The sequence below is a fragment of the Pimephales promelas genome, chromosome 8 (assembly GCF_988280905.1).
Source record: "Pimephales promelas chromosome 8, fPimPro1.hap1.1, whole genome shotgun sequence".
NCBI classification, from domain to species: domain Eukaryota; kingdom Metazoa; phylum Chordata; class Actinopteri; order Cypriniformes; family Leuciscidae; genus Pimephales; species Pimephales promelas.
The window spans coordinates 39,498,043-39,514,031 of record NC_142776.1 but is presented as its reverse complement, the minus strand read 5'-3'; the positions used below and the strand labels follow the sequence as shown (position 1 = coordinate 39,514,031).

Below are 15,989 nucleotides of genomic sequence, written 5' to 3'. Positions count from 1 at the left end.
TGAGATCAGGGTTAGTGAAGGTCCGAGAGACGGATCACACACTCACGTGGATTTCAAACTTCCAGCCGCTCACGGCCTCGTCCGTCAGGATCTTGGTGAAGGAGACGGTCAGACCGTCGCGGAAGAACCTCTGACAGGCCTCACACTTCACGTCCAGCCCTTCTCACACACACACACACACACACACCAGGTCAGACTAATACTTGTGTGACTTCAGTCATGCTGCTTACAGTGGAAGCCTTTTACTTGGATTTGTGTTTAGCGTAATACTAAAATTTATAATAAAAATAATATTTAATAATGAATTAATTATTTATTTAAAGTGATTGGTTTAAACTGCAGGAATATTGCGGTTCTCGAATGATTAATGCCGTTGATGATGTTTCTCAGACCTTTTTTGCTGAGCTCGATCGCAGCCTCCAGCAGAACCTCCAGCTCTCCTTTGGGCAGAACCGGAACCACCCAGCGCGGCCTGGACCAGAGGAGCACACGTTACCACACACACACACACACACACACACACACACACACTGTGAGAGGCCTCAGGCTCACCGGTTGATCATGTCGTCCAGCTTGGCCAGGTCTGTGTGTGGGAAGGCAGGCTCCTCCTCTTCCTGTGTGGGCGGAGCTTCTGCCTGAACCACGTCCTCAGGTGGACTGATGGGTGACGTCTCATCGGAGGAGTTCGGCAACAGCATCTAAACACACACACGAGGGGACGACAACAACGCGACGTCACACACAAGCTTTTCGCAGCTCCTCAGAAACAGGTTCAAGCGACGCTCATCTGGACCTCCTGAAAGCTCTCAGCTGGATGGAGGAGCCCCAGAGGACGCCTTTGGAAAGGTCATGTGATGCACATTGTGTTTACAGACTGTGTTTGCTGAGCTGAGCTGTCACACACACACACCTGGGTCTGGGTCTGGCCGTCGGGCGCCTGGCTCTGGCTCTCGTTGCCCCCCACAGGAGACCCGCGGGTGGTGGCCGTCATGCTCGACGCGCGGCTGAACCGGTCCGATTGAGTGTTTTACGGGTTTCCCCGATTCCAGCATCCGAGAGAACGAGACCGAAGCAGCGGCAGCTCAGGACGAGCCTCAGAGACCATGGCATTACCTGCACACACACACACACCAGCAGATCAACACACACACACACACACACACTGACAAACACACACACACCAGCAGATCAACACACACACACACACACACACTGAACGAGTTCAGTTCAGACGTCTGTGCGGATCAGATGCCGCTGCTAACTTTAACCGCTGAACACCAGCTGCTCTCGTCCGTCCACACACACACACACACACACACACACAGACAGAGACACACACACACAGATAGACACTCACACACACGTTTGTTCTGTGCCGTACAGTTTATCTGTTAACATCATCAGACGTGTGTGTTTCTGTCCTGACACCCTGCTGGTCTATGTGTGTGTGTGTGTGTGTGTGTGTGTGTGTTGCAGCACTTATAAGGGTGAAATGGGCTCAGTAATAAAGAGAAGGCTGAATAGCCGGTGTAGATGAAGAGCAGGAGCGCTGAAGGTTAACAACGCCTCACCAACACACAGCTGAGCCGTTCTGGAGCGCCACACCCACCCCTGGAGAACACCGAGTGTTTGGGTCCGCCACGCTCAGGAAGTGACATGCACACACTTCCTGTCACACAGGTGTGCTCTGATGAGAAACAACATGTCAAACGATTCAGTCCAATTCAAAACACAGGCCGCAACATAAACACATAAACAAAACTACATTCAATCAAATTTAAAAAAGTTAAATAAATAAATGCATAAAATGTAGATAACAGATGTAAATAATACACCTGCAGCCCAGAGAAATACAGTGGAAATGCAACATGACAGACACTAAACGTTTTTCAATTACTATTTATTTGCAGATCTTGCACATAACACGGCGAGACTTCATTATGAAACATGTTTCTCATCATCAGACTCACACACACACACACACACACACACACTCTCGACATGTAAATATCAACATGACGAGCTGTCAATCACCTTCACGAGGAAACGGAGCTGATCAATAGAGCTTTTACACTAAATATAGTCTTCTAACATTAGCATCACATTCCTGTTGCTGCACACCGATCTGTCACACACAGCCGTTCAAATGACAGTCATTATTAGCAGTTTAGTCTGATAAGGAATCACTTTAAAGGCAAGTTTCTGAAACCGCCACAGTTAGCATTAGCGTTCCGCTCGCGCTCTTAACGTTTATATTTCAGCAGAGACAAACATTACAAGATAAACATTACAAAACAAACACGAGCACATCCAAACACCCGCATAAAAGCACACCTCGTGACGCTTAGTTAGAATCTGTCATTGTGTTCGTGCGGCTGTTATTGAGGCCTGTTAGCATCAGTGCTATAGTGGTAACCGTCGCTCCACCTCATCAATGGCGCGACACTCTCTCTCTCTCTCTCTCTCTCTCTCTCTGATCATCATCATCATCATCATCATGTCAACCTTACCGCGTACACGAGATCAAACCAGGCCGCTCAGTCTGTGTTTACCCGTGTGTGTGTGTGTGTGTGTGTGTGTCAGTCAGCAGCCATTTTGCTCCGCAAACAAACAGAAAACCGGTTCACAGGAGCGGGTAACCGTGTCAGGCGCGCGAGCTCATTTTTGTAGTGTCACTTAACCATGAGAAACACACGTCACTCATCGCTCACACGCGGCGCGCTCCTGCAGTCCGTCAGTGTTTGTTTCGCGTGTTTCGGCCGTTTTTTCCGAGTCACCAGGCGCGCGCCCCACACAACTGTTACTCTCCGAGCCAGCGCTAACGGAGCCGGTGTGTGGAGGCTGGTATTCGGCTCCTCTAGAATGACGCGCGCGGCCCGTCTGAGGTTTAAATGCCCGCGACCGCGTCTCAAAGCTTCACAAAAGTGTTGCCTACGAAGACAACACTACTGCAACTCGCTGTAAGGATTCCTGAGCTGCTGGTGTGAATATTTACCTGAGGTTTGATCAGTGTGTGCGAGCGTGTGTGTTGTTATTCCAGCAGGAGGCGTCAGTGAGTGACAGCACGAGCACAGGACCCGGAAAACGATGACGTCATCACGTTGTCACGTGTTTAACCGTGAGCTACACAAGCAAACCGCTTTTTGTTGTTGGAAAAACCTTTTATATATATATTTCCTATATATTTCCTTAATTCTAATAATAAACAAGCCCAACTCTGTCTGTATTATTAAATCATCAGACATTTTTGCATTTTAAAGCATTCACACACACACACACACACACAGCTAGGGCTGTCTTTTGGATGTAGTGTGTGAGAGAGGAACAGCGCCATCTACTGGAGGAATATGAGCAGTTTAAACCCCCTTCGCTTCACAATCAGATGTTTGTTTTTTTGTTTGTTTTAAGAAGTTGATCTATATTTTCATAAAAATAATACCCAAGCCCAACTCTGTCTGTCTGTGTTATTAAACCAACTGAAAGCGCTTTCATACTTTGCTTATAAAACATTGATCAGATTTCTGACTTTACACACTCTCTGTTCGAGCTGTGTGTGAAACAGCGCCATCTGCTGGACGGATATTACATCTTTATAAATAAACAAAAGTTTACGTTTTAAATCATCATCATCATCACTGACAAAAACAACATGCATGACCTGATTTCAAAAGCAATTTACTTATTCAACACATGAAAGGAAATAGATAAAAAAAAAAAATATCGAAGAGCAGTTTTGTCCTTTGCAGAGATCATGTACACAGGGCAATATGAAATGAAGAGTTCACACAGTCTGTTCAGGTGATTATACACACACTACTTCATTTCAACCGCAAAAGGAACGCACCATTGAAACATTTACACACAATAAAATCCTCTCGGGAGTAAAACAATAATACTCTTTAAGACAGCACATTTTCAGAAAGGATCGATCTAGGAATGAATATTTTCCAGCCCGTTTCCGCACGAGAAATCAAATCCAGGACATTTACAAACACGTCACGAACACTGGGAATGAGGGAAGCGTCCGTCCGGGATCGGGAGAGACACGGACACGTCGAGGAAGAGGAGCAACCGAGGAAGAGCTGCCCTTGTGCAAACCTACTGTAAACAGAGGGGTGTGTGTGTGTGTGTGTGTGTGTGTGTGAGAGCTGTGCTTGTACACCGTCAGTGGGTGGAGTCATGAAGCCACGCCCACAGGCAAGGATTGATTGACAGACTGTGCTCATCATTGCTCAGAGACGCCGTCTCGTACATTTAAAAAGAAAACAGTATAAAATGTCATCAACCCCCTCGGTATCAGTACAGGACCATATCTATGACTTATATATTCATATTTATAGATATTTATATATGTATAGGTATATACAACACTCGGCGCTGTAGTCCGTGGCGTGCGTGTGTGTGTGTGTGTGTGGCTAGTACACCCAGGACACGGGCACCCACTGCGCGGTGCTGCACACCAGGTCGATGGCCTCCTCCAGCATGCGGATGGTGTCGTCGATCTCGTTATTGATGACCGTCTGATCGAAGTAATGAGCGTACGAGCGCTGGAGCGCCTCAGACTCCTTCTGGAGCCGCTGGAGAGACTCGTCCTGAGGAGCACACACACACACACACACACACATCACTGGAGGAGCACACACACACACACACACATCACTGGAGGAGCACACACTGACACATGTACACGACGACACTGAACAATCACACAGCTGGAGATCGCCCGATACACAGAGCCGATGTTTGTTAGATTCCTGTTTTTGAGAATCATAAGAATTCACTGTATTGAACAAACGCTTTTAACCCTTACTACTGTAATCACTCAAATGTACTGCCTTCTTGCACACAAAACGAGATGGTCCTCACTGCAGAACATGAAATCCAGATCCAACTCCTCCCACCTTACATACACCTAAACCTAACCAACTCCGCCCCCTAACCCTAAACCCCACCCTAATCCTACCCATCTCCACCCCTTGGATCGTGATCCGACTCCTCCCCGTGGATCTCATGTTCTGCATTGAGGCACAAAATAGCCATTAATGGGCTCTATGCACGGCGGTATTTCCGGTGAAGGATTAAGGATGCTCGATAACTTCCGCCGATCATAGAGTCCAATGCAATACCGAGAATTTATATTGAATTTTATACTCCATGGTTATACTAATGAAACGTTAGTCACAAAAACAGATAAAACAGACACCCCTTGTTGTGTTTATGCTTCTTTTAAAAATTATATTAAATAAATATAACTATATATAAAATTACATCTAAACGTATGTACGTTTCGTTTCAAAGACTGAAGGACAGTAAATATTGAAGACTCTGCCATAATCCCGTTTTCCTCGGTTTTCCTCTGCTTTAATCTACACAACCGGAAATGGACGAGCATCCTTACGTCAAATGCGGAACTGATGCGTGCATATAGCCCATTGTCTAAAATAAAAGTTTTTAACATAACGTGTGTGTGTGTGTGGTGTATAATTATTTAGTATGTCTAAATACACACACATGCATGTGTACCTTTAAGAAAAATGTGTTATTGATATATTTAATAAATATAAAAAGCTTAAACAAACATCGGGAACACTGATTATTGGTCGATCTCGATTTACAGCGGCATTAGCGTATACGAAGCTACTCTAAAACATCTGTATTAGCATTAGCACAACAGAACCTGCGATCTAGCACAAACACACTCCGTCTGAGCGAGTCGCTCCAGGAGAAGCCCGTGTGTGAACTCACAGTCGAACCAACGTTATCCAGACAATTCAACATCATCAGTTTATTCGCTATAATTATAGAAAACGGTGATAAATATGAGCAGAACTCAGAGTTATGAACTTTTGACTTTTAGACTATAGTGTCCTGATCACACGAGTGAACATCATCACATCTGATATCTGGAGTCTGGATGATGTGCGGTTCGACTCTATATTTAAAGATCGTCTCGGAATCATTGCATTTGGATGCACCAATCACACATCAGAGATCTTCAAAAGCGTGTGTGTGTGTGTGATGGAGCCTGTCATGGAGCGACTCACCGACACACACTTTACTTACAGGAAGTTTCCTGCACCATCGAGGGATCTGAGAGCATCCCGGAGACGCAAGAACAGAACCAGTCAACACACATGCAGCATGCAGTGAAGCGTGAGTGAATGAGTGAGTGTGTGTGAGTGTGTGTGAGTGTGCTCACCTCGGTCATGGCGGGAGTGATGGTCGGCGCCGCGATGAACACGACGTACGGCGCAAACTCGGCGGTCCGCAGAACCTTCAGCGCCTGTGAACACAACGCAAGCTCGTCAGAAGCGCTCGGGGAGACAGCGGGAGGATCCGGGCCGGCCCGTACCTGCGGCTCCACGTCCAGGATCGCCACCAGGCCCTGCTCGTGGATCTGCCGGATCGTCTCCAGCCGCGTGCCGTACATGGCGTCCTCGTGGCTGCCGTACTCCAGGTAATCGTTGTTGGAGATGTCCTGCATCATCTGGTCATGTGACACGAAGAAGTAGTTCTTCCCGTTCTCCTCGTCCTTCTTCGGAGGTCTGGTCGTGTCTGTTGGGGAGAAGAGTGTGTGTGTGTGTGTGTGTGTGTGTGTGTGTGAGAGCGGTCAGTCGCACAGGAGGGTCATGCGGGTCAATCATGTGAATGATGGAGCGAGTCTTACGTGGGATGGGATACGCGAATCTGTCGGGGTGTTTGGCGATGAGAGTATTCTTGATGTGTCTCCGGCCGACTCCGTGAGCGCCTGCGGACACACACACACACACACACACACACGATCTCTGAACACTCAAAACGTTCATTGTATCATTCCTCAAACACTCTGGGATCGTTACTTTTGCCTGTTCTCTGAACCGTTCCCATGATCAATGCAGAAATCATGTTTTAGTGCTAATGATCACGTGACTGGAAGAACGTTCGTTCATCACATGTTCTGAGAACACTGGAGGATGACTCTGAGTCTCTGGTGTGTCCGGTCTCTTACCCAGCAGCACCAGCGTTTTCCTCTTGAACGCGGGCAGCTTCACCACCTCCTCATACGTCACCAGATCTAGTTGGTCAAACACTGGAGGAAAGAGAGAGCTGGATCAGCGAGTGACGTGACACAGGAAATGATGTCACTCCATTCAAATGTGATGAGACATGCCGAGATGAATTAAAACGTTGTCTAATGTTGTGCGAGTCACATAAATGCTTTGACTGTTCAATTCTGTCCTCGATCACTCGTCAGCGAGACGTTTAGCAGAATGTTCATGCTGCTCTATTACGATGAGCACTGCAGATTACAGTGCAGCACTTCCTGTGTTTGAGCGAGTGAATGATGACGAGTGATGGTTAGCGCTGCATGATTAATCCCAACTAACCCACTTAAACCCGTTTGGCTTATCGTGATCCTGAAATCTCAAAGTCTGTGATGATCGTTAATGTGCAGCGTGTCAGTGAAGCTCGGCTCCGTAATCGCGGCTCGCTCTGAAACACTGACGCGAGTTTGAGTCGCTTATAACGAACATTAGAAGAAGCAACACGCGTCAAACATCTTTCCAGACATGAGACGCATTTATGAACCTCTCGTCCAACAGAAGACAACATTCAATAACACACTTTACTGCACACACACTTCATCAGGACAGCTGACTGAGGTAATGTCGATTAGCACTGAAGTAGAAATATTGCTGGGCAACGATTAATCACATGCAAAATAAAAGTGTGTGTTCACATAATAAATATATGTGTGTGTACTGTGTGTGTATATTATTTTTTTGAAACCCTCTTTTCTTCCCATGTAAAGTGACAGCATATACATGCAGAAATTTCCTACAGATATACATGCATGCGTGTGTGTGTGTTTATACACATATAATCGTGATTAACCGTTGCCCTGCTCTATTACAAACAGACTTTATCATCATGAAAATATGAAGGCTTATAGTGTTTATTAATCAATGGACGTGTTCTGATCAGTGACGAGTAACGGGTTCAGTCCTGATCAATCGTGCAGCTGTACTGGAGCGGCTGGAGCACACGACACACACCCGTCTCCAGTCCACACACCGCTGATCGGGTCTTAGACTGACTGATCATGTGACGCTGCGATTCCAGTGCAGGAGATCAAACATGTGTAACGGTTCAGAGTGTGTGTTCAGATCTCTTCAGGTGTGCGGTGTGTGTTCCAGCCGGAAGTGTGTGTCGAGTCTCAGTCTGCAGTTCAACATGACACATGAGAGGAAAACACAAGCTCGTGTCAGTACTAGCTGATGTGGGTCACACACACACACACACACGAAAAACACAGCAACCGCTTGTTACTTAGCAAAGAGAAGACGATCCACACGATTAGTTACTTACATGCGGGGCCAGTAAAGGGAGACAGCGTGTAAAGTGGACAGGGGTCAGTTAAACACACATTACAGTACAGCACACACACATCAGGCTCTCCACACACAACTCAACAATATGACATCATCAGAGAAAACCAGCGCAACAACAGGGACACTTCGCCTCAGTTCTGCGGCGGCAATGACTTTAGAGAGTGTGTGTGTGTGTGTGTGTGTGTGTGTGTGTGTGTAAGTGAGTGTGTAAGTGAATGAGTGTGTGAGTAAGAGTGTGTGTTTCAGTAAGTGAGTGTGTGTGTGTGTGTGACGGCAGAAGCTCATTACCTGCGTTGTGTTTTGCTAAGTATTTGTCTTTGTACTGTTTCTTCTTCTTGCCGAACCACGTACAGCTCGCCTGCTGCTCCTGCTTGGTCTTCTCCATCGCCATACACGCCACACGCCTGAGGAACACACACACACACACACTCCATGAGCCGCAGCTGTGATGATGATGTGATGATGATGATGATGATGATGTGTGTGTGTGTGTCTCACCACTCCTGCAGCTCTGGCGAGGGGATGAGTCCAGCTGTGCCGTTCTTGGTGTTCTCCAGTTTGCCCTGCCACCAGTTGTGGTCGTCTTTGCTGATGATCTGGATGATGTCACCGACCCGGAAGCGGATCCCGGCCTCTTTACAGGGAATCAGGTCGTCTTTAGCGGGATCGTACTCGAACTGCGCTCGCACGTAAATCTGAAAACATCAGTGTGACATTCATCCTAAACTTTTTCCCAATTATAATCATCATGAAATGTGTTAAACTGAACACACATCCTGTGAGGTTCTGAAAACACGTTACCATGGAAACGACCTTTTGATATCAACACAACTTGTTTTTGTTAGCAATTTTAGGGTCCACATTATTCAGTAAAATATATATTAGCATAACATTTAGCTTTACAGTTAAACTTCTTCATTTCATTCTGCAATCATCTTCAATAGAGAACCTTTGTTCTGTGAAGCATTGATGAACAACAGCCAGTTAACATCAGGTCTGAGATCAGTTCACAGGTCAAACAAGAACAGATTATAATTAGGGCTGTCAACCAACTGAACATCTGATAGATCAGCGAATCATGAAGATCATGACAGCATCACATGAGTAAATCAATCCATAGACTTTCAGCCACACAAAACACTGAAGATCAACCGACAGCCCTAGTTATAATGTTACGGCGTGTCACACACACACACACACAGTCAACCAATCAGATGTGAGCAAACCCCACTGACGGACAGCATGGGCGTGTCTAAGAAGCCAATCATCTGAGGGGGGAGGAGCCAATCGCACCACAGGAGGGTTAGTGTATGAACCGCCACTATGGGATGCTGGGAGTCTAAAGCACCAACTAGAGAAGCAAAGCCTGATGGGAGACTCAGAATCAAAGATGGGAAATGAATCTGGGTCTGTGGGTCGAGTGGAACTGCTCTACTGGGTCCGAGAAACTCACCTTGCGAAACATTTTATCCTTGACTGCAGGTCTGGAGATCTAAGGGTTTGAAAGCATCACACACACACACACACACACACACACATCATGCAGTAGAACAGACCTAACATGGACAGGAAATGGCAGGATGTTGCAGTCGGGTGAATCAAAGGCCAGTTCAGACCCAACACAAACACAAGGAAATATGCATTCAAACAAATCACCCGTGGAACAATAAACCCCGACTGATGTTAAAGATCTGGTTTTCTGAAGCTGTCAGCAGCCAATCAGAGAGCAGGACTCATAATCAGCAGAAAAAACTCCAGAGATTCGCTTTCGTTCAGGCATGAGCGTTTCTCAGAGACAGTGTTGAGATGTACGGTTCGAGTCACATTGTCAGGTGGTTCTCGGTGTGAAGAGATCTCCAGGTCGAGCAGCTGAGACACACACTCACACACACACACACACACACACACTCATGTGATCAGTAACACGGACTCTCACCTGTCTTCCTTTGGGCTGAATAGTTGATGGCAGATCCTGCATAGACAAGATTTCTTTATAAACTGTTCAATCACTAACTTTCAGTTTATAAATATAAATATTTTGTGTTTGGATAAACCGACGGCTTGGGGCGTTTTCACACTCGACTTGTTTGTTTCAGAACGTGGTGCGTTTTCTCCCTTAGTTCGGTGCGTTTAGGCATATATGAACACGGCAATCGCGCTCGGATTCACACCGCTTCGGTTGATCTGCGGTTGAGTTTAGGTTGAGCTTCGGTTGATCTTCGGTTGAGTTTAGGTTGAGCTTCGGTTGAGTTTAGGTTGAGCTTCGGTTGAGTTTAGGTTGATCTGCGGTTGAGTTTAGGTTGAGCTTCGGTTGAGTTTAGGTTGAGCTTCGGTTGAGTTTAGGTTGATCTGCGGTTGAGTTTAGGTTGAGCTTCGGTTGAGTTTAGGTTGAGCTTCGGTTGAGTTTAGGTTGATCTGCGGTTGAGTTTAGGTTGAGCTTCGGTTGAGTTTAGGTTGATCTGCGGTTGAGTTTAGGTTGAGCTTCGGTTGAGTTTAGGTTGATCTGCGGTTGAGTTTAGGTTGAGCTTCGGTTGAGTTTAGGTTGAGCTTTGGTTGAGTTTAGATTGATCTGCGGTTGAGTTTAGGTTGAGTTTAGATTGATCTGCGGTTGAGTTTAGATTGATCTGCGGTTGAGTTTAGGTTGAGCTTCGGTTGAGTTTAGGTTGATCTGTGGTTGAGTTTAGGTGGAGTTTAGGTTGAGCTTCGGTTGAGTTTAGGTTGATCTGTAGTTGAGCTTCGGTTGAGTTTAGGTTGAGCTTCGGTTGAGTTTAGATTGATCTGCGGTTGAGTTTAGGTTGAGTTTAGATTGATCTGCGGTTGAGTTTAGGTTGAGTTTAGATTGATCTGCGGTTGAGTTTAGGTTGAGCTTCGGTTGAGTTTAGGTTGATCTGCGGTTGAGTTTAGGTTGAGCTTCGGTTGAGTTTAGGTTGATCTGCGGTTGAGTTTAGGTTGAGCTTCGGTTGAGTTTAGGTTGAGCTTAGATTGATCTGCGGTTGAGTTTAGGTTGAGTTTAGATTGATCTGCGGTTGAGTTTAGGTTGATCTGCGGTTGAGTTTAGGTTGATCTTCGGTTGAGTTTAGGTTGAGCTTCGGTTGAGTTTAGGTTGAGCTTCGGTTGAGTTTAGGTTGATCTGTGGTTGAGTTTAGATTGATCTGCGGTTGAGTTTAGGTTGAGTTTAAGTTACTATAGATAAAGACACAATAAACTCGCGGGGAGAACTTGTCACTGACGCAGAGGAAACTGACCAATAAGAGCAGTTTTACTCACATGTGACTTGCATAAACAGATTTTGGTACGCCTCGAGATGTTGCCTAGTGAAAGCGAACCAAACCGAGAAGAAAATGCAACATTGTAACAGATTAAATCCCTATTTGGGAGCAAATGATCTGCAGGTCTGAAAACGCCCTCAAACAGTTAAAACATACAATAATGGGTTTTTTCACCCAAAAATGAAATGACTTTACGTTAGACTTTCATTCATGAAGCTATTTCTAAATGAAAGTCTCTTCATCCAAAACTAAAAGGATGGTAAAATAAACCCATAAGAATGGAGCGCAGTTTAATCCAGATCTTCTGAAGAGACACGATCAACAGTTCTGATTTATGCTTTTGTTCACATATAAACATTGATCAGATTATGGGTTTGTAGCGACAACTAACGGATTATAGATTTCATTTTTGGGTGACCTTTCCCTTTAACATCACAGTGTTTACAATCCACAGTACTGCAAGAAAAGAGTCTAAGCTTTCATCTAACCATATGAACCCATAATGCATTGTGCTGTGGTTTTGTAGGACTCTCTGTAGACTGTTGTCTTACTAAGATGGAGCTGGTGACGCTGGAGTGTCCGTTGGCAGGAGACTGTCTGGACAGATCCGGGGAATCTTTCTGAAACGCCACAGAAACACAGGAAGACGAGTCAAACACACACTGCTGGTGTTCCAGGAGTGGCCAGAAGGTGGCGCTCTGGGGTCACTTACATCACAGGACAGAGACTGGCTGCGGTAACTGGGCACGATTTTAAAGGTGATGCTGCCACGCATCTCGCGCTGTGAGAAAACACACACACACACAAATACATGACTACACAGTAACCAGACACAACATACATGTGTGTGAGAGGGTGAGTTTAAGTTTAGTTTAACTGGAAAAACACAGAGGGTTTCCTGCCAGGGTTGATGTGTGGCTTAGGATTAGGTTAGAGAATATGCCTTCATTTAGAGAACTGAGCAAAAGTGTGTCAAAAGAACTGAACATAAGATGAAAAATGGATCAAAATCAAGTGACTTTACGCTTAAAACAAGAAGAAAGTATGTTGGTGGGGTCAGAAAAATAATCTTGGTTTCAATTTTTGAATTCAGTTTATTTTTCTGACTCATTATCAGATATTTGATCTTGTTTTCATTTTCATGCTTTCTTTCAGTAATCAGGTTTTAATATCTACCATCTCTTGTTCTGCAGTGAAAGTGTCCTGATTTAAGAGTGTTTAGATGATGTTTGGCAGTGCAGGAGGACCGGAGGAAGTGAACTGGTAAAGCGGACCACAGGTTTACTCAGACCGTCCCAGCAGTGACTCAGTGTTGTCTCTGGTTTGTGTGTGTGTGTGTGATGGTGTTTCTCACACACACACCAGCATCTTCTGCAGCTGCTCCACCGTCTGATTGGCCACGCTGATGCCGTTGATCTCACGGATCTCGTCTCCAACATGCAGCGTCCCTGAAGAACACAGCGTAGGTGAGCACGGCGTCACACACACACGCACACACACACATACATATACACACCTTGTCTGTGGATCATCCCTCCATGCATGATTCTGGCCACAATGCAGTGGTTCAGATCGTTCATCTTCAGAGTGATTCCCTGCCAACACACAAACAAACCTGATGTTATCGATGCACATCCGTCTGAACAGCTTCATATCACACACATCTGACGCACACACACACACACACACACACACACACACACACACGCTAATGGTGTCTTCGTTTGAACTGACACTGATTTGACGGTTATATTTCAGGACTCCCACTCCATTACACGGTTTATCCACTGGAATCAATGAAATCAGAGTTTCGGATTGGATGCATTTGACTGATTTATTTCCTTTTATTATTAGTAATTTTGTGTACATTTATATGCATTTACTTTTATATAGTAGATTTATTTGTAATGCTCTATTTTCATTATCTCTCTCTCACATTATGTTCCAGTTTATTACTGTGAACGTTCTGTGTTGAATAAAGAGCTGACGGACTCTTTCTGTTTTGTAAAGATCAATAAATAATGTAAAAAATGTATTTAGAAACGTTAACAAGGTTGCAAAAGCAAAGCTCATAAACGATAGTTGGAGACGCTGGTCAGTTCTCATTTCTAGGTGAATTTATATGCATTATAGGAGGTTTATTTTCATACATTTGTGTTTTCTCAATTTTTCACTCTACCGTTTATTATTTTATTATTACCTATTTTATTAAAAGCTCATGTCACATTATAGTTTATTTGAAATCAAAAATAATATTTAGTTTGAGCTGTAAAACACTGGCCTCTCGTCTCAAGGCTTAGTTTTTGGGCCTGTTAACGGAACCTAAGATGGTCACATGACGAGTGTGTTGTTCCACAGGTTGTGTGTCAGAGGTCAGATGACGAGTGTGTGGTTTGCTCAGCTCTAGCGCTGGTACCATGGGCTCGTCCGTGTTCTTCTGGAACTGCACGAGCCGCACGCGGGTCACGTTCTCCAGGTCCAGGTCCCCGTTGATGCTCTCGGGAGAGTCTCCGTTCAGGTACGGGGAAGTCGGAGGAGGCGTGACTCTCAGAGCCTCGTCACTGTACACCTCGTGAGCGACAACATCATGAGTCTGTAGAAGAGCCTGCGAGAGAACACACACCAGGACATCATCAGTGTGTGTGTGTGTGACTCTCTTTACTGTAACTCACACTGTGCTGTTGCACTACTGTTATATAAGGAAATGCCTTAAATTGCTTCATACACAGATGTAGTTTTCTGAACGCTTCCATTTTTGTAAAAGGATGTGTTACAGAGACAGTAATCAGTACTTCCCGGTTTGGAAATGTTGTTTCGAATTTATTTCCCCAGTGTGTATGACTGTGTGGGTGTGTGTGTGTGCTGTCTGAGGGCCAGGTTTGGTTTATCAGCGAGAGTGAACGGTTCATTATGTCCTGACAGGATGTTTGAGTGAGAACTTATGCATTTGTGTTTACTGGTTTGAGAATATGACACATAGTTTCAAGAAATGTGTTTAAAGCAATCGATAAAAACAGTAATATCACACAAGCACTTTAGTAAAGTCTATTAGTATACATCATGCTAGTGGATTTTAATAATACATGTCTGGTTTGAGTTTCATGACTGTATTCCAGTAATAAGAGCTTAAAGTTTAAACAGGAAATAATGAGAAAACACAAGATCCAGTGAGTTATCACCTGATTCTGGAGTGAAACATGACCTGGAGCTTCTGTGACAGTGACCCGCACACATGAGTGTGAAGCGGTGTGTGTGTGTGTGTGTGAGCTGGACAGTGCTGTGCTTCAGAGTCCGGCGCTCGACTCACCATGAAGTGCGGCTGCGTGAGGATCCTCTTCAGCTCTTTGGCCTCCATGTTCTCCGAGTAACAGGAGAGCGTCTCCAGCACCTGCGGACACACACACACACACACACACACGATCTCAGTGCAAATAAACACTACATTTAAATATGAGCTGCGGAGATGGAAGCGCCACCAGGGTTTGAAATGAACTTTTCCACTCATCGGCCAGTTTGGCTCCTGAGCTTTTAAGTTAGCGGCCGTTCAGAACTTCTACTAGCCAAAACAAACTGAACTAAAGCTAGCTTCAACTTTCAGTTTTAGCGGAGTTCAAGCATTTAAGGCCTACAAAAGCACTACAGACATTAAGTTTTATTTAGCAAACATTTAACCACTGACATAATAGCCGTTATTTGTTGTGTAGTGACGTGTGTGTGTGTGTGTGTGTGTTGGGCCGGGGCTTCCGCATAAGTCCAGCATGACCTTTCCACCGTGATTACACAACGCCTGGCGCGTCGCAGACCAACACTAGCCTCAGCGCACAAAGACTTCACCTCCTCCGCGCAGCGCTCTATAGCGAAGTGTACTAGTGTGAGTGTGTGTGTGTGTGTGTGTGTGTGTGAGTGAGAGTGCGTCACACACACCTCTTTGGCTCTCTGGACGGCGTCGCTGGGAGGATTCCTGATCTGAGGCGACGAGCGGGTGTTGATCTTATCATACAGCTGAAACACAGTCAGTTCACTTCATCAGTCACATCAAACACACATCAATCTCTCACACACACTCAAAATAAAGAGTGGAAATCATGTGACAGAAACACGTTTATAAACTAATCCTGCATATTGCTTGTCTGTTTAGTTATTAATCATCCATTAAATTACAGTAAGTTTGATCAGCAGTGGCGTGTGTATCAGACTCATGAATCCTGTCATGTAGTGACACACACACACACACTCTACCCACTGTCTAGACGCTAGTCAAATGTGCCGTGTTCAAAACACCCGCTGTGCGCAGCTGACGGCTCGGCTTTACTTTCCATCATCATGATGTCACAGGCGTCTGTAAAAC

The 15,989-nt window shown here is 45.2% G+C and overlaps 2 protein-coding genes across 26 annotated transcripts in view; both read right to left on the bottom strand.

Moving 5' to 3' along the window:
• LOC120465143 (ubiquitin carboxyl-terminal hydrolase 9X) overlaps window positions 1–3,091 on the bottom strand; it is a 34,646-nt gene extending 31,555 nt beyond the window's left edge. The window contains exons 1-6 of one of the 11 annotated variants that reach the window (XM_039654784.2): window positions 2,996–3,091; window positions 1,503–1,687; window positions 911–1,113; window positions 553–698; window positions 393–472; window positions 47–159 (exon numbers count right to left, since the gene is read on the bottom strand). In XM_039654784.2, the coding sequence (XP_039510718.2) occupies window positions 47–159; window positions 393–472; window positions 553–698; window positions 911–991 (420 nt within the window). In that variant the 5' untranslated portion in view covers window positions 992–1,113; window positions 1,503–1,687; window positions 2,996–3,091. Of the gene's footprint in view, window positions 1–46; window positions 160–392; window positions 473–552; window positions 699–910; window positions 1,114–1,502; window positions 1,688–2,334; window positions 2,472–2,510; window positions 2,681–2,711; window positions 2,966–2,995 lie in introns of those variants that run through there. The other 10 variants (XM_089134573.1, XM_039654799.2, XM_089134574.1 and 7 more) reach the window with 10 other exon arrangements.
• A 568-nt stretch (window positions 3,092–3,659) lies between these two features.
• caskb (calcium/calmodulin dependent serine protein kinase b) overlaps window positions 3,660–15,989 on the bottom strand; it is a 34,345-nt gene continuing 22,015 nt past the window's right edge. For 2 of the 15 annotated variants that reach the window (XM_039654515.2, XM_089134581.1), the window contains 15 exons: window positions 15,566–15,643; window positions 14,949–15,029; window positions 14,058–14,246; window positions 13,158–13,236; window positions 13,004–13,089; window positions 12,354–12,422; window positions 12,130–12,261; window positions 10,309–10,344; window positions 9,826–9,864; window positions 8,871–9,067; window positions 8,661–8,776; window positions 6,989–7,069; window positions 6,668–6,748; window positions 6,200–6,555; window positions 3,660–4,592 (listed from right to left, as the gene is read on the bottom strand). In XM_039654515.2, coding sequence (XP_039510449.1) covers window positions 4,416–4,592; window positions 6,200–6,555; window positions 6,668–6,748; window positions 6,989–7,069; window positions 8,661–8,776; window positions 8,871–9,067; window positions 9,826–9,864; window positions 10,309–10,344; window positions 12,130–12,261; window positions 12,354–12,422; window positions 13,004–13,089; window positions 13,158–13,236; window positions 14,058–14,246; window positions 14,949–15,029; window positions 15,566–15,643 — 1,797 coding nt within the window. In that variant the 3' untranslated portion in view covers window positions 3,660–4,415. The remainder of the gene's footprint in view (window positions 4,593–6,199; window positions 6,556–6,667; window positions 6,749–6,988; window positions 7,070–8,660; window positions 8,777–8,870; window positions 9,068–9,825; window positions 9,865–10,308; window positions 10,345–12,129; window positions 12,262–12,353; window positions 12,423–13,003; window positions 13,090–13,157; window positions 13,237–14,057; window positions 14,247–14,948; window positions 15,030–15,565; window positions 15,644–15,989) is intronic. The other 13 variants (XM_039654579.2, XM_039654581.2, XM_039654546.2 and 10 more) reach the window with 12 other exon arrangements.